This window comes from Rana temporaria, chromosome 5, assembly GCF_905171775.1.
Source record: "Rana temporaria chromosome 5, aRanTem1.1, whole genome shotgun sequence".
Classification (NCBI taxonomy): Eukaryota; Metazoa; Chordata; class Amphibia; order Anura; family Ranidae; genus Rana; species Rana temporaria.
In genome coordinates, this window is record NC_053493.1 from 146,098,859 (window position 1) to 146,120,188 (window position 21,330).

The following is a 21,330-nucleotide window of genomic DNA, read 5'->3' on the forward strand; positions in this document are numbered from 1 at the left end:
TCGTCCGCAAATCGGAATTTACGTCGTTTACGTCCACGTCAAAATCAATAGGCCGTGCGGCGTACGTAACCGCAATGCACACTGGGAAATGTAGTCGCCCGGCGCATGCGCAGTGGAAAAAAAACGTCAAAAACGTGAGGTCAAGCCTCATTACCGTCAAACACGCCCCCCTCCAAGTCATTTGAATTCGGCGCCCTTACGCCCGCCCGCTTTAGACTACGCCACCGTATATTAGCAGGCAAGTATATTGAGAATCATTACTAGCCTAGCTAATTTACGGCGGCGTAGCCTAAACAGGCTAAGCTACGCCGCCGCAAAGTTAAGCCCATCTGTTTGAATCTACCTATATGGGACTATTCACGAGGTGCAGGTGATTCGCAGATGCGCAGTAGGAAACCAGCTATGAAGCCGCAAAGCTTAACTGCCTGTTTTCCTTCCTTGCTATTCTGGCGCCAGCACCCAAAGCCAATTAAATAAGTGGTTCGAGTGAGGACATTGCTGGATCCCTAGACAGGTAATTGTCCTTATATTACGTAAAAGTCAGCAGCTACAGTATTTGTATGTTCTGACTTTATTTTTTGGGGGTTGAGTGGGGAGCCTAGAGCTCCTCTTAAGGAAAATGCCAGCTGTATTTACCTTTCTAAACAATCAAAACCTTATTTATTTATTTATTTATTTATTTTTTAAACTCATCTACATTTCATATTTTTTTTTCACATTTGCATGGGATGTGGTGTGTGCAAAGTAACATCGTTTTTTTTTTTTTTTTTACTTTTTTGGGTCTCCAGCAGCTTAAAGGTAACCACACCCCAGCATTATCGTTAAATACAGCAAGGTGTGTTACAAAAGTGCCTGTAGAATTTGATGCCCACTGAGTAATAGGAAGAGTGTGAGAACTGGGAACCTCGATTATTTGGTGTGGTGCCTTTTCATTGGCCAGTAGTATAGGTTGTTAGCAGTGGCGGCTGGTGCTCAAAATTTTGGGGGGGGCGCAAAGGAAAAAAAAAATTGCAGTCTCACTGTGCCCAAACGCAGCCACTGTTCCATGCCATCAAACACAGCCACTGTGCCATCAATTTGCACCACTGTGCCATGCCATCAAACGCAGCCACTGTGCCATCAATTTGCACCACTGTGCCATGCCATCAAATGCAGCCACTGTGCCATGCCATCAAATGCAGTCACTGTGCCATCAATTCGCACCACTGTGCCATGCCATTAAACGCAGTCACTGTGGCATCCATTGTCACCACTGTGCCATGCCATTAAACGCAGCCACTGTGCCATCCATTGTCACCACTGTGCCAAGCCATTAAACGCAGCCACTGTGCCATCCATTGTCACCACTGTGCCATGCCATTAAACGCAGCCACTGTGCCATCCATTGTCACCACTGTGCCATGCCATTAAACACAGCCACTGTGCCATCCATTGTCACCACTGTGCCATGCCATTAAACGCAGCCACTGTGCCATCCATTGTCACCACTGTGCCATGCCATTAAACGCAGCCACTGTGCCATCCATTGTCACCACTGTGCCCTTTAATGGTCGCCGCTGTGCCAATGGTCGCCGCTGTGCCAATTGTCCCCACTGTGCCCTGTAAATTGCTTTCTCCCCCCCCCCCCCCGCCCTGCACTTACCTTTACTGGAGTCAGGCATCCACGTCCCACGATGTCTTCTCCCGCCCTCGATGACTGACAGGCGTCTCAGCCAATCAGGTTACTGGTAGCCAGAACTGGCCAACTTGATTGGCTGAGACGCCTGTCATCTTATCCAAGGGGCGTACAGTCTGTGCGCTCCGAGAATAAGCTTCCGGGACCCGAGGGCTGTATTGGGAAAGCCTATCAGAGCTGTTGGCTTTGATAGACATTTCCGTACAGCCAACCAGCTGGCGTTATTCAGATGGTCGGACATGAGCGCCGCACATCTGAATAACAGCGGCAGCGGCGATAATAACATAGATTTGTGCAATGCATTAATCTATGTTATTAGACTCAGTGGCGGTGAGAGCCAGAGGGGGCGGCGCTCCAGCGCCCTCTATGGACGAACCGTAAACACATTTTGATAATACAAACAATAGAATCCATGTGATGTCCTTTACTGTAAGGCCCTGTACAGACGAGTGGATATCCGATGAAAACGGTCCGCCGGACCGTTTCCATCGGACATTTATGCTCCGGATTTTGATCTGATGGCTGTACACACCATCAGATCAAAATCCCCGCGGAAAACATACGCGGCGATGTGCGCGACCCAGGAAAGTAAATACTTCCACGCATGCGTCGAATCACTTCGACGCATGCGAGGGATGGGGATCGGTCGGACTTATCCGGTGAGTCTGTACAGACGACCGGATAAGTCCGACGGACAGGTTTCCAGCGGATAGATTTCTTAGCATGCTAAGAAATTTTTATCGGCTGGACAAATGTCCGCCGAAAAATGTCCGCTAGGCCGTACACACGACCGGATTTATCTGCTGGAACTGATCCGCGGATAAATCCCAGCGGACACATCCGGTCGTGTGTACGGGCCTAATTTGTCCAGATTAAAATGTATGGCATAATATAGAGGTTAAAATATGAAAGGCAAAATGAATAAACGTGATTGTGTAATCTTGTTGAGTACAGTACATCTGCTGCATATCTTATGTCTGATAATGCTTGTTTTCTCATTTTTTTTCTGTAGAGAGCAGATGAGCTTTCCAAAGTCCTTCAAGACATTGCAACTTCTGAGACTTTTACACATTTTAAGCTTAATTACTATGAGCATTTATATCAGAAAGGTAAAACATTCATTTACTTTGTAACTTTAAAGGGGTTGTAAAGGTTCTTTTTTTATTTTCTTTCCCTTAAACAAATGCTTTTATTGAGCAAATAAGAAAAATACATACAATATACTGTCACGATAGACATTGAGCATATTAGGCAATACCTCTCAATATGTGTATACAGCATCATCTCCTATTATTGTATGCATAGTTATGAGACTGAATTGTCGGTACCATTTACAGTTGGTTACATCAAAACAGTATACATGTTGCTTTGTGGTGAACACCCCAATCCCCCGAAGCACAGTAGCCATAGGGATAACCTAAAAGGCAGAGGGCAAGGCTAAGTTTCGTCCCATTCAAGTGCATGTTGCAGGTGCTTTGAGCCATTTGTCCCATATCTTATTATATTTTGAGGGGCAGCCCCTAAGAGAGTACACTAGTTTATTGTAGGGTAAAATATTGTTGACCTCTGCTATGCAGTGGGAAAACTCTGGTGGATCGGGTCTCATCCAGACCCTGGCTATGACCTTCCGTGCCGTAAAGAGTGTTTCATGTAGAAACATTTTAATAAATTTGCTGAGCTCCGAGTCCGGGAAGATGCATAGAAGGCACGGCTTTAGCTGAAGTGTGATGGGGGAGCCCATTGTGTCGTGTAAGAACCGCACCACCTGCTCCCAGAATGCCTGAATTTTGGGACATTGCCACAGTAAATGAAAAAAGGTGCCCAGAGCTTGGCCGCACATTGGGCAGGCGGCAGGGTGATTGCTCTTGTACCTAGAGACTCTGAGTGGTGTAAGGTAAGCCCTGTGAATGATAAAGATTTGCGTGAGGCAGTCCGAAAGTTTAGGGGATACTAATTTGTGGGTGTCAAGGGCATCACTCCATTCGTCGTCTTCCTTCTCCCATCTTGACTTTAAGGCATATGCCGACGTGGTCGCCTTCAGGAGTGTTAACATAGTGTGGAATTGAGAAATCAACTTTTTAGGGTCAGGGTATTTTATTGCTGCCATTAAGGGGTTGTCAGCTAAAGAAAGATCATCCTGGGGATACTAAGTGCCAAATTCGTAGCGTAGTTGAACAGATCTGAAGAACATTCGATTTGGTAAATCGAATTAGGCTTTAAGACTATCAAAGGACTTTAGTTTCCCATCACGAGTGATGTGGGACAAGTAGTATACCCCCCTAGAGCTCCACACCTCACTATCCTGAATGAGGTTGAACTCAGGCAGGGCTGTGTTATGCCACAAGGAGGTATAGCTATGTGGTGGTGTAATGTGAAGCCTGTCCGAAGCAACACTCCATACCTTTTTGTAGTGATACAATAATGTCCGGTGATCTGTCACCTCCCACCCCACCCGTTATCGCTATTGTTGGCTGCAACCATTTAGGGCAGAGAAAGTGGAGAAACCTGTCCCTGTCCACTTTATCTACATGAAATATCTGCGACAGTTGGGTAGCAATTTAATATGCGTTGAAGTCAGGGAGCGCCAGTCCGGAAAGATCAGTGGGGTTCTTCAACCTGTGCCACGGGAGTTTGTGTCTAGCAGTACCCAAAATGAACGGTTTAAGGAGGGTTTCCAGTATTTTGAAATGCTGAAGAACAAAGTACACTGAGGAGTGCCAGACCATGTACAGTATTTTGGGTAATAAAGCCATTTTCACAAGGTTAATACGACCCATAACTCCCAACGGGAGGCGAGCCCAGACCTGGGTCTTTTGCTTTAGCATTTCATATAGTGGTGTGATATTGAGTTGGACATAGTCTGCTGGATCGCGAGTGGTCCGAATTCCTAGATATTTGATTTCATCAACTCTCTGTAGTGGGAGCAGGGCCCTGTCTCTAGGTGGTGGATAGCTGTCCAGGGGGAGTATCTGGGATTTGTCCCAGTTTATCCGGAGACCAGAGAATACGCCAAAGCGTTCTATCAATGCTAATGCTAGTGGAAGAGAATCATCTAGGTACAGCAGGGTATCATCTACGTAGGTGCTGATTTTCTCCACCACCACCCCGCCCCCCCTCTGCAGTCCCTCTATATCTGGGTGCGAACGTATGGCTATTGCGAGCGGCTCTGCCGCCAGTGCATAGAGCAGTGGCGACAGGGGACACCCCTGTCTCGTGCCTCTATATAGGGGAATTGTTCTGAGGGCCTCTGGCCACTGGAGCCTGATAGAGGAGCTGCACCTATTTTATGAATTTGGGACCAAGACTGAACCTGTCGAGACAGGTCCAGAGGTATCTCCACTCGACCGAATCGAAGGCCTTGGCGGTGTCCAAGGCTACGATCACCCTGGATCCCAGATTATCATGCATCGTCTGAATGGTAATAAAGAGTCCCTAAGATTGAAAGAGGTGTTCAGGCCCGGCATTAAGCCTGCCTGGTCTCCATGTATCAGTGACAAGATTACTGCGTTGAGGCGGAGGGCAAGCACATTAGCTAGTATCTTGACGTCCACCTGAAGCAGAGAAATGGGGTGATATGGTTCCAGGAGATGGGGGTCCTTTCCGGGTTTGAGAATTAATACTATGGTAGCTTCCCTCATGGAGGGTGTGAGCTCAGAGCTTTCAAAAATGAAATTATATAGTGCAAGAAGCCTGGGGGCTAGCACAGCTGAATAAGTGGAGTAAAACTCCACTGGCACGCCATCGGAGCCTGGAGCTTTGGACTTGGGGAGTTCAGCCATTGCTTTGGTGATCTCCTCCACCGTCAATGGCGCCTCTAATTCCCTGGTCTGTTCCTCGGAAAGCCTAGGGATTGGTAGGCCAATGAGAAATGTCTCTATCAGAGAGTTGTCGTCTGGTGCCACTGTGGCATACAGAGTGGCAAAGAAATCCCGAAAAAGAGACATTGCCTGTACAGGTTCCGTCAAAAGTGCGCCGCCTGGAGAGCGGAGTGAAATCACCACTGGGGGCCTCTCCTCGCAATGCACCAGATAAGCTAGCAATTTTCCAGCCAGACTATGTGTGGCGATGCAGAGTCAGTGTTGGTGTCAAAGTATTGTTCCCAGTCAGTGGCGAGGTCTTCATTCTCTGGAAACAAAGTTAGCCAAAAGTGGTTTAACCGCAAGGAGGGCGGCCGGGGGGCATGAGGAAGGGAGAGCTCCGCCCAGTACGGGCAATGGTCCGGGAATGATCTGGGGGAAAACCCCACACCTTTTAGTCTAGGAAGGAGGAATTTGGAGATAAGTATGAGGTCTATGCGGGACATTGAATGGTGAGAAGCGGAGAAGTAGGAGTAGGCCTGGGACGTAGGGCTCCTATGTCTCCATGTGTCCACTAGGTTGAAATCAGCAAAGAGTCTCGCGAATCTGTAATGCCCCTGTCGTTACCTATAACGACTGGTTCCTTCCCCCTTTCATTCTACCTGCTCCCAGTTAAAATTCTCGCCTTCCAGCGCTCTTTTCTGAATCGGCCGCGTCACTTCCGGTGCGCGGACGATTGCGTTCCATCCTGGAACGCGGAAGTGCGCCTGGCGTTCTCCAGCTGATTCCCATGCTTCTCCCCTATTTAAACCTCCAGGCATGGCGATCAGGTGTTCCACAATTCTTGTAGGACGCCTGCCGCCTCCTGGGAGACACAACCAAGCATACCACGCTCTCCGTTGGGACCTCAGTACAGCACTTAGGAAATACTCACCGCAGACTCAGCATCTTCTCCATGCCATCTTGCAACTCTTCACTCAGCACTATTACAACTTACATCCTCTGCTGGAAGCTACACACCAGGGACTCTCTGCCTAAACTTTCCCATTAAGCAGGACTGCTACTACTATTGGGACCTGGATTAAACTACCAAATCAACAAACCGCAAGTATCTGGGTTTCCAGCATATGTATATTCTTACTATCTGCATGAAGTTAATGCAGATACACTTGCCTATGATAGAAGTGTTACCTGAGAATTAATTGAAGTTATTAATCAGTAGTTCATATGCTGTTGTACCCCTGAGTACTCTGGAGACTGTCTATCTATATATATGTTGCCTATATGCAAATAAGTATATAGGATTTGGTGATGTTGCTACTACAGAGGTTGTGATGAATTGATCCCTAAACTTTCTTAATAACATAGAGAGTGACCAAGGGTATCACACCTGAGAAACCTCAATCAGCTGTGATCCAATCCTATTATACACCTTGCAGGGCCTTACATAATTGTGGAACCCAAAAAAGATTTTTTTGTAAATGGATCCTGCTGACCTAACTAATCATTTGCTTGGACTTTCACAACGAGTTGACACATTAACCGCCTCTATGAATGAGCTTAGGCTTGAAAATGATGCACTTCGCAATCAAAATTTTGCCCAACTCAGAGAGCGCCCCGAACCTAAAGTATGTTCTCCAGAACCTTTTTCTGGTGACAGAAGAGTTTTTCGACAATTTATTAGCTCATGTCGTCTTATGTATGAACTTTGCCCTCGCACATATTTCTCGGACAGAGTCAGGATACTCACCTTAATTTCCTACCTCAAAGGTGAACCTAGAGTTTGGGCAGACTCATATGTAGAGGAGCATGGAGATCTTCTTGGTGCCTTCAATACATTCCTTGATTAAATGTCCTTACTCTATGAGGATCCCAATAAGCAATTAACCGCAGAGAACACTATCCGTAATCTTAAACAAGGGAAAAGACCAGTTGAAGATTATATTTCTGAATATAAATGTTGGAGTCGTGAGACCCAGTGGACTGACGTCGCACTAAGGAATCAGTTTAGATTAGGCCTCTCAGAGGCACTTAAGGACGAGATAGCTCGTGTAGAGCTTCCTAACTCTCTAGAGGATCTGATGCACCTATCTGTAACTATAGATCGACGCCTTCGTGAGAGGAAGGCTGAACGTGCGATTCAATACCCACATACTCCGTTCAGAAGATCGAAATCACCCCCCAAAGAGATACCTATGGAGCTCGGCTCTATTAGAGGTCCTCTGTCCCCTTCAGAAAGACAACGACGAAGATTGAATAATTTATGTTTATACTGTTCCGCACCAGATCACATTGTTTCCACTTGTCCCCTACTAAAGAAGAGCTCTGAAGGTAACATTACCAACATATGTATGCCCACTTCTCGAGGTTCTACCTCTAATTCTTATATTTTTGTTACTCTTGCTTTACAGTGGGACCAAGAAAAGATCTTTATTGATGCAATGGTGGATACTGGAGCTTGTGGCAATTTCATAGATGCTGGAATTGTACACTCAAATAAAATTCCTTTTTCCTTTAAGCAATTACCTGTGTCAGTCACCTTCATTGATGGCTCAACCTCCTCCTGTGGTCCTGTCTCTACACAAACCTCTCTTCTTACGGTTTCCTGTGAGAGTGGACACACTGAGAGTCTCTCTTTTGATATCATTCCTTCCCCTCTTTTTCCTGTTGTACTTGGTTTACCTTGGTTACATCTCCATCAACCCACTATCCATTGGTTCAGTAAATCAGTATCCTTACACTCAAAATATTGTAATGAGACCTGTTACCCTAACCTCTCTTTGCTTGTTGCCAATACACTTAATCCTGACCTTCCGACATACTTACATGATTTTGCAGATGTCTTTAGTAAGTCTAATGCTAATGTTTTACCACCCCATCGCATCTACGATTGTCCTATTGAGATTATTCCTGGTAGTTCTATACCGACAGCTAGAATTTACCCTCTATCACAACCCGAGTTAGTTCATCTCAAGGATTATCTAGACGAAAACCTCAAAAAAGGCTTTATACGCCCTTCTACATCACCTGCTAGTGCTGCCATGTTTTTTGTTAAGAACAAGGATGGATCTCTCCGACCTATTATTGACTACAGATCTCTTAACAATATCACAGTAAAAAAACGTTACCCTCTACCACTCATCCCGGAACTTATTGAAAGACTTCAGACTTCAAAGATTTTCACTAAATTGGACCTTAGGGGTGCCTATAATTTAATCAGGATCCGTCCGGGTGATGAATGGAAGACTGCATTCAAGACCCGTTACGGATTATTTGAATATTTGGTAATGCCATTTGGTCTTTGTAATGCACCTGCGACCTTCCAATGGTTTGTCAATGATATATTTCGAGACTTACTTGATGTCTGTGTCGTGATCTATCTGGATGATATCCTGATTTATTCTGACAACATTCAAGATCATCAAAAACATGTTAGGTGGGTATTGGCCAGGCTCAGGACACATTCTTTGTATGTCAAACTGGAGAAATGTGTTTTTAGTCAAAGTACCATTTCTTTCCTTGGCTATCAGATTACCCCTCAGGGAATCCAGATGGATCAAACCAAAGTGGAGACTATTCTCTCCTGGCCAACTCCTAAATCAAGAAAGGCCTTACAACGATTTTTGGGATTTTCAAATTACTATCGTAAATTCATTAAAGATTTTTCCTCCACAGTAAAACCTTTGACTAGCCTGACTAGTATTAAAGTACCCTTTCGCTGGACTAATGATGCTCAAAGATCTTTCGAGTCATTAAAGCATTCCTTCACCTCTGCACCCATTCTACAGCTACCTGATGCATCATGTCATTTTACTTTAGAGGTCGACTCCTCTCATTTCGCTTTAGGTGCAATACTATCTCAACAACCCTCTCTATCAGATCCTTTACATCCTGTGGCTTTCTACTCCAGGACCCTAACACCCTCTGAGAAGAATTACCCCATAGGCGAGAAGGAACTTTTAGCCATTAAGGATGCTTTAACAAACTGGAGACATTTATTAGAGGGTTCGACTCACCCAATTACTATTCTTACAGACCATCGCAATCTACAACACCTCAAAACCTGCAAGACTCTATCGGCCCGACAGGTTAGGTGGAGTTTGTTTTTTGACAGATTTAATTTTTTCATTTCTTACAGACCAGGATCACAAAACACAAAGGCTGATTCCCTTTCTCGAATGCTCGAGGACCAAACCACTGACGTTCCTCCTCTCTCCATTATACCATCACATCGTTTCATCGGGGCTACTACTAATTTTAGGCAGTTGCTTTCTCTCTCTTTCGCAAGTAATGACTCCCCATTACCTCCTGATCTCACTAGACAACCTGATGGTGTATACACTTTCAAAGATAAACTCTATGTACCTCCAGTACTACAGCTTCAACTTCTTAAACAGTTCCATGACTCTCCTCTAGCTGGACATCCAGGTATCAAGAAGACTTATTTACTTCTTAAAAGAGATTACTGGTGGCCTCAGATGGTCAAAACTGTTCAGGTTTATGTTTCCTCCTGTGATGTTTGCGCCACCAATAAACACTCTAAGAGACCCCCATACGGACTTTTATGTTCTCTTCCTGTACCAAGTAGACCTTGGGAAGTAGTCTCTATGGACTTTATTGTTGATCTCCCAAGATCACAAGGCGCAAACACGATTATGGTCACTGTGGATCTTTTAACCAAGATGGCACACTTTGTCCCTTTAAAGAAACTTCCTACCTCATTAGAGACAGCTAAAGCTTTTACCGAACACATTCTTAAGCTTCATGGAATTCCTACTCAAGTTATATCAGATCGTGGATCACAATTTGTCTCAAAATTTTGGAAGGCCCTATGCAAGTCCTTACACATTGATCACCGGATGTCTTCCGCATATCATCCTCAAACAAACGGTCAGACTGAACGTATAAACCAAATTTTGGAACAGTATCTTCGTTGTTATTGTAGTCACCTCCAGGATGATTGGTACCAGTTACTCCCTTGTGCCGAATTTGCCTACAACAATACTACCAGTTCCTCCTCTCAATTCTCACCTTTTTTTGCTAATTACGGTTTCCATCCCAACAGCCTACCTTCCACTATTTCGGCAAATGACGTTCCAGCAGTAAACGATTATCTCACTACTATAAAGGATACTTTGGTTGAACTTCGTTCCAATTTAATAGCAGCCCAGCAAAGACAAAAGAAATATTATGATACTCGCAGAACACCTCCACCAGCATACAACATCGGAGATTTAGTATGGCTTTCTACTAAAGCTAAAAACTCAATGTACCATCTAAAAAGCTTGGACGACAGTTTACGGGTCCTTTTCCTATTTCACACATAATTAACTCCAACGCTGTTAGACTAAAATTACCTACAAACTGGAAGATACATCCAACTTTCCATGTCTCCCTCATCAAACCCTACACTCCCAACCCTTTTCAAAACAGACTTCCACAACCCCCTCCTCCAATAGAGGTTCTAGGTGAAACAGAATATGAGGTCGAAAGGATTCTTAATTCCAGGAAACGGGGTTCAAACATTCAATATTTAGTTCGTTGGCTTGGATACAGTGAACAGGATGATTCTTGGGAAAATTCTTCAGACATTCATGCCCCTAAATTAATCAAACAATTTCATCGTAGGTATCCAAACCGTCCATCTTTAATGATTAATACTATTGAGGCCACCTTGAGGAGGGGAGTATGTAATGCCCCTGTCGTTACCTATAATGACTGGTTCCTTCCCCCTTTCATTCTACCTGCTCCCAGTTAAAATTCTCGCCTTCCAGCGCTCTTTTCTGAATCGGCCGCGTCACTTCCGGTGCGCGGACGATTGCGTTCCATCCTGGAACGCGGAAGTGCGCCTGGCGTTCTCCAGCTGATTTCCATGCTTCTCCCCTATTTAAACCTCCAGGCATGGCGATCAGGTGTTCCACAATTCTTGTAGGACGCCTGCCGCCTCCTGGGAGACACAACCAAGCATACCACGCTCTCCGTTGGGACCTCAGTACAGCACTTAGGAAATACTCACCTCAGACTCAGCATCTTCTCCATGCCATCTTGCAACTCTTCACTCAGCACTATTACAACTTACATCCTCTGCTGGAAGCTACACACCAGGGACTCTCTGCCTAAACGTTCCCATTAAGCAGGACTGCTACTACTATTGGGACCTGGATTAAACTACCAAATCAACAAACCGCAAGTATCTGGGTTTCCAGCATATGTATATTCTTACTATCTGCATGAAGTTAATGCAGATACACTTGCCTATGATAGAAGTGTTACCTGAGAATTAATTGAAGTTATTAATCAGTAGTTCATATGCTGTTGTACCCCTGAGTACTCTGGAGACTGTCTATCTATATATATGTTGCCTATATGCAAATAAGTATATAGGATTTGGTGATGTTGCTACTACAGAGGTTGTGATGAATTGATCCCTAAACTTTCTTAATAACATAGAGAGTGACCAAGGGTATCACACCTGAGAAACCTCAATCAGCTGTGATCCAATCCTATTATACACCTTGCAGGGCCTTACAGAATCTCGCGAAGTGGTGTGGCGTGGAGGAGGCCGGAGGCCCAGCCATTCTATCCAGTGCCAGGTCTAAGATATTGTTAAAGTTGCCTAGCCAGACCGCTGGCACGTTGGGGTGCAGAGCCATAAAATCAAACCCAGCTGTGAGTATAGTGGATTGGAACGGGGGCAGCACATAAAATGCTAGCAATAATATCATATCACCATGTAGTTTAGCTTTTAAGAAAACATATCTACCCAGTGGGTCCGTCACTGAATCCTGGAGTTCAAAGTGTGTTGTTTTGGCAATCAATATCGAGACCCCCTTAGGGTGTGTGGTGTGGACAGAATGGTAAACCCATCCTAACCATGGACGTTTGAGTGCCCTCTGAACCAAACCCTCAGCATGGGTCTCCACCAGAACCAATACATCAGCTCTCTGCTTTTTAAGCACCGCAAAGACTGCTAAACTTTTCATTGGATCTCTCACCCCACGGACATTCCAAGTAAGAAACTTCAGTGTGGCCATTGGGGGGATGCGTAAAGTATGAAGCTCCAGGATTCAGGCCACCCTTAATGTCATACAGCAGTACATGTATTCCCCAGAGGGGAGTGAACACCAGCAACTCCGCTTTAAAGTAGTTATAATGCCCAAAAATGTTCAACGTTCTGCATTAAGGTAAAAAAAAATGTTTAGGCATCAGTATCCCCCCTCAGATTGCTCATTCTAGTATTCGCTTTTACAAAAATAAAATAAAAATGTAAAAAGTGACCCAAGGGACTTCTACAAAAAGAAGTGATCCTTTAGGACAGTTTGATGTCTAATGCCTCGTACACACGACCATTTTTCTCGGCAGGTAAAAAAACGAAGTGATTCCTCTCCAGCCGGACTTGCATACACACGTTCAAGCAAAAAAATTTCAGACCAAAGCGTGGTGACATACAACACATACGACCGGACAATAAAGGGGAAGTTCCTTCCAAATGGCGCCACCCTTTGGGCTGCATACTTGATTCTGAGCATGCACGTTTTTTTCTCCCCTCGGAAAAGCATACACACAACCGTTTTTCACAACGAGAAAAAAACTGACAGGGAACACGAAGAGAAAAAAGAGAGCTGGTTTAAATTTTTTTTGCGGGCAGTTTTTTCGTCAAGAAAACTGCTAGGGTGCATACACACGACCGTTTTTCACGACCAATATAAAAAATGGCAGTTTTCTCGTCGTGAAAACCGGTCGTGTGTACGAGGCATAAAACTTTTTTTCTTTACTTAATCCTGGTCCATTGAATCTGGCCCCTATCACAGAGGTCCAACTTAAAACCACCCTCATAAAATGAATAAAACAAGATGCAGTAATGTTCCTCTAATGATAGGTCTTCTTTTTCCCCCTCTTATTCATTTTATTCACGACTTACACATCAGCGTGTTTTTTATTTTAATGCTTTGCGTTGGAATAAAATGCACAGCTTTTATCCCCGGGGCGGACAGATATATTAGTCTGTTATGTCCTCTGGATACAACTTGCCAGGACAGCGATTTACAAATATTTCCAAGAGACGCCATAATATTTCATTCCACCCACACAATGTCCCCACGCCATAACACATAACTATTTTTGTAATAGAGAAATTTCTTTTATTTTTTTTCCAGCCTCTAAGGTTATTACATTTGCATTAAATGCTACGGTTATATAAGCTGAAGATGACTGCATGCGATAGAGAAAGGAATAGAAGGAATAAGCATCAATGCAAATGCTTTTTTTCATGCTCCGCTCCTCCATCCTGTTTATAATTGTGTGCATCCTTCCTGAATTAATGACACAGAACTGGAAATTAAATATTTCATAGTTCCAGAATGTATTCCTGTCTTCTTCTATCACTGTGAAGCGCTCTGCACATTGTTTTACCATCATTTACAGTCATTTATGCTTGCTGGGTTTCCGTGCGCAAATACCTTTAATCAAGATAATGTCTTGCAGTTTTTGATCTTATTTCCTATAAAGCAACATAATGCTTGAGCATGACATTATGCCAGCTGAATATTAAAATAAAAAGTGTCTGCAGATTTTAAGGGCACGAATGCTATTATATTCAAGGTCTAAAATATGCGTTAATAGCACAACCTACATCCTAAAGTAGATTCAAATCTCATATACGCTTTAACATGATATTCTAGATTCAAAAGCTGTTTTTTACTGCTTCAGCCCGGAAGACTTTACCCCCCTTCCTGACCAGAGCACTTTTTACAATTTGGCAAAAGTTATAGCATCTACAAAATAGGGGATAGAATTATGGCATTTTTATTATTATTATTTATTTTTACTAGTAATGGCGGCGATCTGCGATTTTTATCGGGACTGCGATAATATGGCAGACAGACCGGACACGTTTGACACATTTTTTGGACCACTGACAATTTTATAGCTATAAAAATGCACTGATTACTGTACAAATGTCGCTGGCAGGGAAGCGGTTAACACTAGGGGGCAATCAAGGGGTTAAATGTGTTCCCTCTCTGTGTTCTATCTGAAGGGGGGTATGACTTACTAGGGGAAATGACAGATCGCTGTTCATACTTTGTATGAACACATGATCAGCTATTTCTCCCCTCAGAGAACCGGGATCTGTGGGCCAGATTCAGGTACAAATACGTTACGTTGCGGCGGCGTAACGTATCCCATTTACGTTACACCGCTTCAGGTTTACAGCGTAAGTGCCTGATTCACAAAGCTCTTACCTGTAAACTTGCGGCGGTCTAACGTAAATCCGCTCGGCGCAAGCCCGCCTAATTCAAATGGGGCGGGCACCATTTAAATTAGGCGCGTTCCCACGCCGAACGTACTGTGCATGCTCCGTCCGTAAAATTACGCGACGTGCATTGCGCTAAATGACGTCGCAAGGACGTCATTGGTTTCGACGTTAACGTAAATGGCGTCCAGCGCCATTCACGGATGACTTACGCAAACGACGTGAAATTTAAAATTTCGACGTGGGAACGACGGCCATACTTAACATGGGTTACACCACCTAGAGGGCACCCTTAGTTTTACGCGACGCATCTCTACGGAAACGACATAAATGTAGATAGACGGGCAAAGCGGACATTCGTGAATCGGCGTATCTAGTCATTTGCATATTCTACGCCGACCACAATGGAATCGCCACCTAGCGGCCAGCCTAGAATTGTATCCTAAGATCCGACGGTGTAACACAGTTACACCTGTCGGATCTTAGGGCTATCTATGCGTAACTGATTCTATGAATCAGCCGAATAGTTACGACGGGCGGATCACAGAGATACGACGGCGTATCAGGATATACGCCGTCGTATCTCTTTTGTGAATCTGGCCCTGTGTGTTTACACACACAGATCCCGGTTCTCGCTGTGTCATGAGCGATCACGGGTGCCCGGCGGTCATCGCACTCGCCGAGCACTCGCATTGGCTACGTGGGCAAGCAGCGGACGTGTGCCTCCGGTGGTGAGCGTGCCCCTAGTGGCTACAGGGCGAAGCGCCGTAACATAGCGTCGTTTCGCCCAGCCGAGCCATGCTGCCGCAGTAAAACTGCAGGCTGCTGGTCGGCAAGTGGTTAATATTTTTTCATCTGTAGCTGTTCTTAGAATGATACCTAGCGATCCTGACATGAATGTCCTTGCTCAGGCACTACCTATTAGAAGGCGACAACTGTCTCCCAACTGTGTTCCAGCATTGTCATCTTGTCAGATACACCAATGAGATGAAGACTACAGGCAGTTGTGCCAATACATACAGTATGCACAGCCCATGGATATGTATAAAGTGTGTGTGCCATGTCTAAGGGCTCATATCGATGGGCATTCTAGTCAAACTCAGTGTTTGCTAAGTGTGCATGTGTTTGGCAAGAAAGACTGACTTTCACCTGCTTTACATGCAGTTCAAATGCAGCTCAATAGGACAAATTGCATGCAGGTTAAACACAGCCTTTGAATTGCCATGTGAACGGCTCAATAAAAAGTAAATGGAGTTTTTGCTGACCTGCGTATCATATCATTTCCAAACACATGTTAAATGCAGAAAAATAACACCTTCTGGCATGAGCAATAAGAACCCAATTCCATTGTCCAGATGTTTATTTTGTAGACTTAAAGTGGATGTAAACCCTCACATATACCCAGTAAAGTGAACAGCCTCAGATCAAACACAGAGATGAAACAAATCTCCTTACATAAGTTTTACGTGTATGTGTGTGTGTATATATATATATATATATACACACGCACACACTGTCTTTTTCTTGCTATATTGTTTAGAAAGTGCACAGAGCTTTGTTTCTTCCCGTTCAGCACTGGGAGTGGTTTTTGACATACACTGTGTGACAGCTGATTGGAGGAAAGGCACCCCCCCCTCCACACAAGGAAGGAAGGAATGTGCAGAGCTGTGCTGTGAATAGACCAGCTCTCTGCTAATCTATTTATAGCACCCACCCCAACAAAAATTTCAGACTGGTTTTATCTTGGTTGTCAGAGAACTTGTCAGAAATTATCATGCTGATAACAGAAGAACAGAGCAGCAGAAAGATATGGGACTCAGGGCTTTGGAGAGAGATAGAAAACATTACAGATATATATGCTTAGGTTACTTTTCCTGTATCAATTTTACATCTACTTTAACTCATAATTGAACATATACAAAAAAAATGGTACATGCTCTCTGCTTTTCTTCCACTTTCTGAAAACCATAGATAGACTGATATTATTCTAAAAAGATAAATCGTATACAGGACTCAGGGTGGATGTTTATTACATTTCACTAATAACATTTATCAATTTAATATGATTTTTTTTAAGTGATTGCAAAATGGGAAAGTCTTGGAGGAAAGCCATGGGATCTGCTGGAGCCAGTGGATGGATTTCACCCTAATCAGGTAAGGGCAATGTTTCAATGAACGATCACGTCGCTGTGGAGCACTGTGGTAGTTCATTCTCTCTTTTTATCAGCTTGTATCTGCTTGGCCACACGGATTTACGAGCAAACAGATACACTGGCAGATCTGCTGGAGACCTGCATGGCACCAGTGATCTGCTGATTGCTGGTGCAATGCTCAACAGGCTCCAAAAAAATTATAATAATAATAAATGCACATTTTTTAACATGCAAAACAATGTGAGTTTATTATTTATTTCTAAAAAGTGAACTTATCCATTAAGCTGTGTCTCATTGGGATTGCGATTCAACTAGTTATAGGTACTTCTGGAAAAAGGGGTATTCACTGGTATTTAAAAAAAACAAAAAAAAAAAACAATATGGAACTAAGATAGAGGTTTTGATTGGCTAAAATGCCGTAGCAGCTAAAAAGTTATTTAAGACATAAAGGTACTAAAAGTACAGTTATACTTTAACAACAATTGGCTATGACATGTTCAGAGGGGCATTTCTTTTGTTTCCAGGAGTTTAGTCTGGGTACTAAATTGGTCATTGTCTCAGATTAGACCACATGCCATATTTAAAGATAAATCTAATGGAGATGTGTACTTTTGTGGTGTATAGTCACCTTTACAGTTTCACACTGAGGTGCTTCTAAACTGCTAGTAAAACACTGAGCGCTTTTGAAGAGCTTTTTAGGCGCTTTTCAGGCTCTTTTAAAGAGCTATCCATTCATTTCAATGGAGAGGGGCGTTCTTTCACCGCCCTGCCAGAGCACTGCCAGGTGTAAAAGCATTCATTGATTTTAATGGAAATAGTTTTATGTGAGCTTTTCAGGTGCTTTTTTTAAGCATAAAAACACCTAAAAAGCACCTCAGTGTGAAAGGGGCACACTGCACAGTAATATAATATGTTAACATTAATAAATAACAATAAATATATTAAACAATTGTACCAGTTGACTTTATATTGTTCAAACTTGCGGAGAAGTTAGTTGTTTTTTGTTTACTTTTAGAAAGAACAGAATCAATATTATAGTTTATGTTGCAATTTTTCACTCTGTTACTTTTCTATTGATTTTGACTTCTTCTGTGCAATTTCAGCTTTGTTTCTATCCATCTTTCTTTTTCTTTTTTTTTACATTAAGAAGCAAAATATTATTGTTTGACTCCCTAAATTTCCAAACTGCTGTTCGAATTAAAATTTACCAAAAAATGTTATTTTTTTTAAATGTTTGATAATTTTTAATATTCTGAGGCCTCGTACACACGACCGAGGAACTTGTCGTAAATGAAACATCGTTTTCCTCGACAAATTCCTTGTTAGGCTTGTCGAGAATCTTGACAAGCTTTCTTTGCGTACACACTGTCAAGACAAAATCTCGTCGTTCTCAAACGCGGTGACGTAAAACACGTACGACGGCACTATAAAGGGGAAGTTTGATTCCACTGGCGCCACCCTTCTGAGCATGTGCGGGTTTCTAAGCATACAAACGAACGTGTTTCTCGTCCAGCCCAACGAGGAACACGACGAGGAAATTGAGACTCCCGTTGAGGAAAAAGAGAACCTGTTCTCTTTTTTTCTCATCGAGTTCCACGACAGTTTTCTCGATGAAAAACATACACACGACCATTTTCCTCGGCAAAAAAGCTCTGCCACCAAGTTACTTGATGAATTCTGTCGAGGAAAACGGTCGTGTGTACGAGGCCTGACTCCAATAGTACTGTAGGCATCTATCCAGAAATCTGGAATATCATATAAAAGTATCAATCCATACATGGTTTTCAGTTAAAACTGCTGAGTTTGCGAGAAAGGCTGAAAAGTGTGGCACTACAATCCTAATTTATGTTCAAAGGAAATGCTTTTTTTTATAAAAAAAAATTTTTACTGATAGTGATAGTAACCTTTTTAGTTGAAAAGGGAAGGACCAGAAAATACAGGTTTATTAAAACTGGTGTACACAGAATCTGGTGCAGCTGTACATAGAAACCAATCAGCTTCTAGGTTTTAGCCCTCATTCACATTGAACACGGCTTTCAAATCGAGTGACTTCATGCACAGATGTATATATTGAAGTCGCACCCGAAATCGGCAAAAGTAGTGCAGGAACTACTTTTGAATATCAGTACCGCACCGGTTGGAACGGTGCCATTGCCAGCAATAGGCTGTGACTTGTCATGCGATTTGACTTGTCAAATCGCATGACAAATCGCTCTAATGTGAACAAGGGCTTATTGTCAAAGCTTAACCCTTTCCTTGTCGTATCTTTTATTCCCGCCGAGCATACGCATATATGCGTCCTCGGCTTTTGGGGGTTATACCGGGATGATGCCCGCAGCTGCAGGCATCATCTCGGTACCGTTGTTTAGAGCCGACGATTGGCTATAAGCCGCTCGGTTGTTATGCCAGAGGAGCAGAGGGGGACACACTCCCCCTCCCGCCGCCTCTCACAGCTCTGACAGGGTCTCCCGATCCGCAATCCGATGCCTCCAGTGTCTAGGCGCAGACTGAAATGAAGCCGTGAACGGCTTTGATTCCGTCCCCGCAATGTAAACACGGAAGCGGCGTCATGACGTCACTTCTGGGTTACTCGGCTGCCAATGGTGCCGGATTTAAAAAAGTACACAGTATTCGGAATCGCCGTTTTTAGCAATCTGAATACTTTGAAGTGCAAAGGAGGGATTGTGGGTCTTTTAGACCCCGATCCCTTCATAAAGAGTACCTGTCACCACCTATTACTGTCACAAGGGATGTTTACCTTCCTTGTGACAGCAATAAAAGTGATAAAACAAAAACACAATTTAATATCATAAAAATAAATCAAGGATATAATGAAAAAATATATCTTAAAGCGCCCCCCCCCCCTCCCCGCGAGCTCGCGCAACAAAGAAAATGCATACGGAAGTTGTGCCCGCATATGAAAACGGTGTTTAAATTACACATGTGAGGTATCGCCGTGATCGTCAGAGCGAGAGCAATAATTCTAGCACTAGACCTCCTCTGTAACTCTAACCTGGTAACCGTCAAAAATTTTTAAAGCGTCGCCTATGGAGATTTTTAGGTACCGTAGTTTGTCGCCATTCCACGAGTGCGTGCAATTATAAAGCGTGACATGTTTGGTATCCATTTACTCGGCGTAACATCATCTTTCACATTATTGAAAAAAATTGGGCTAACTTTACCTTTTCATTTTTTTTTTAATTCATGAAAGTTAATTTTTCCCAAAAAGTTGCGTTTAAAACACCACTGCACAAATACCGTGTGACATAAAATATTGCAACAATCGCCATTTTATTCTCTAGATTCTCTACTAAAAAATATATTTCAGAATCCAGTAAAGCTATCTAAAGTTCATAATACGTTTGGGATTTATGGAATGGTTCTGAAAAAAAATTCAACAAATTAAATATATATATATGTTTTTGTTCCATAGAATGCCTCTGCTATTGGAGCAGATCTGCTTTGGGAAGAAGCAATACGAAGGTGGCCTGGACTTTTTGGAAAAGAGAATCCCTTTAATAAAGAAATAATAGCAAAATTTGGAGACCAAGGTGGACACTGGTGAAGATTTGGCATATGCAATAATCTATACTTTTAAAAACTCAAATGATTGACTAATGTTTGCTAAAAGTTTGTTCCACTCTTTGAGTAGGTGGTGGGTAAGTGAAAGAATATTTGGGCTATCACCCCAATTTCCCAGATCCACCTATGGGAGGAATGGTAGATGTAAGGGAGCTAGGTCCTTTTCTTTAGACCCAGATTTTTGCAAAGAGCTGATTTGCCAGTCAACTAGTCTAGTAAGTTTTTTTTTTTAAGGAGTACGAAGTATTTTAAGTTTTACTATGAGATTACTAATTTGATGTGTGGCACACTGATAGCTTTAAACAGCATTTATTTTATTTACATGGGCTGGATCTCCCGATGGGGCAAGCATGTTGTATAAGGTGCTACCATCTTTGTGGTTGCAAAGATAACGTTTTACCTCCTGTTTACTACATTCGGTTTTCTTGTCACTTTCTATAAAGACCGGTCAGTTGCAATACTGTGAGCTAAATGAAGGAATCCTGTCATATTCTTTTCTTGTATCAATTATTATTCTGCATTACAGTTATTGGTCATGGATAGGAATGGCCAAAGAAATGCAGACCTCTTGTCAGTACCAGCATTAATGGACAGATCTTGTCAATTCATTTCAGTTACTACATGCCTAGACACCCTATGAACTTGATTTAGGTCATGTAATGCCGCGTACACACGATCATTTTTCGGCATGAAAAAAACAACGTTTTTCGGCATGTAGAAAAAAGCAACGTTTTTCCAACTTCATCATTAAAACGACGTTGCCCACACACCATTGTTTTTTAAAAATGCTCTATCAAAGCGCTGTGACGGACAAGACGTACAACGGCACTATAAAGGGTAAGTTCCATGCGGATGGCGCCACCCTTTGGG

At 43.1% G+C, this 21,330-nt stretch overlaps 1 protein-coding gene across 1 annotated transcript in view; it reads left to right on the plus strand.

Moving 5' to 3' along the window:
- Positions 1–21,009, plus strand: part of AOAH (acyloxyacyl hydrolase) — a 198,038-nt gene extending 177,029 nt beyond the window's left edge. The window contains exons 19-21 of the mRNA XM_040353220.1: positions 2,688–2,784; positions 16,803–16,879; positions 20,312–21,009. Of these exons, the coding sequence (XP_040209154.1) occupies positions 2,688–2,784; positions 16,803–16,879; positions 20,312–20,443 (306 nt within the window). The 3' untranslated portion in view covers positions 20,444–21,009. The remainder of the gene's footprint in view (positions 1–2,687; positions 2,785–16,802; positions 16,880–20,311) is intronic.
- Positions 21,010–21,330: the final 321 nt, after the last annotated feature.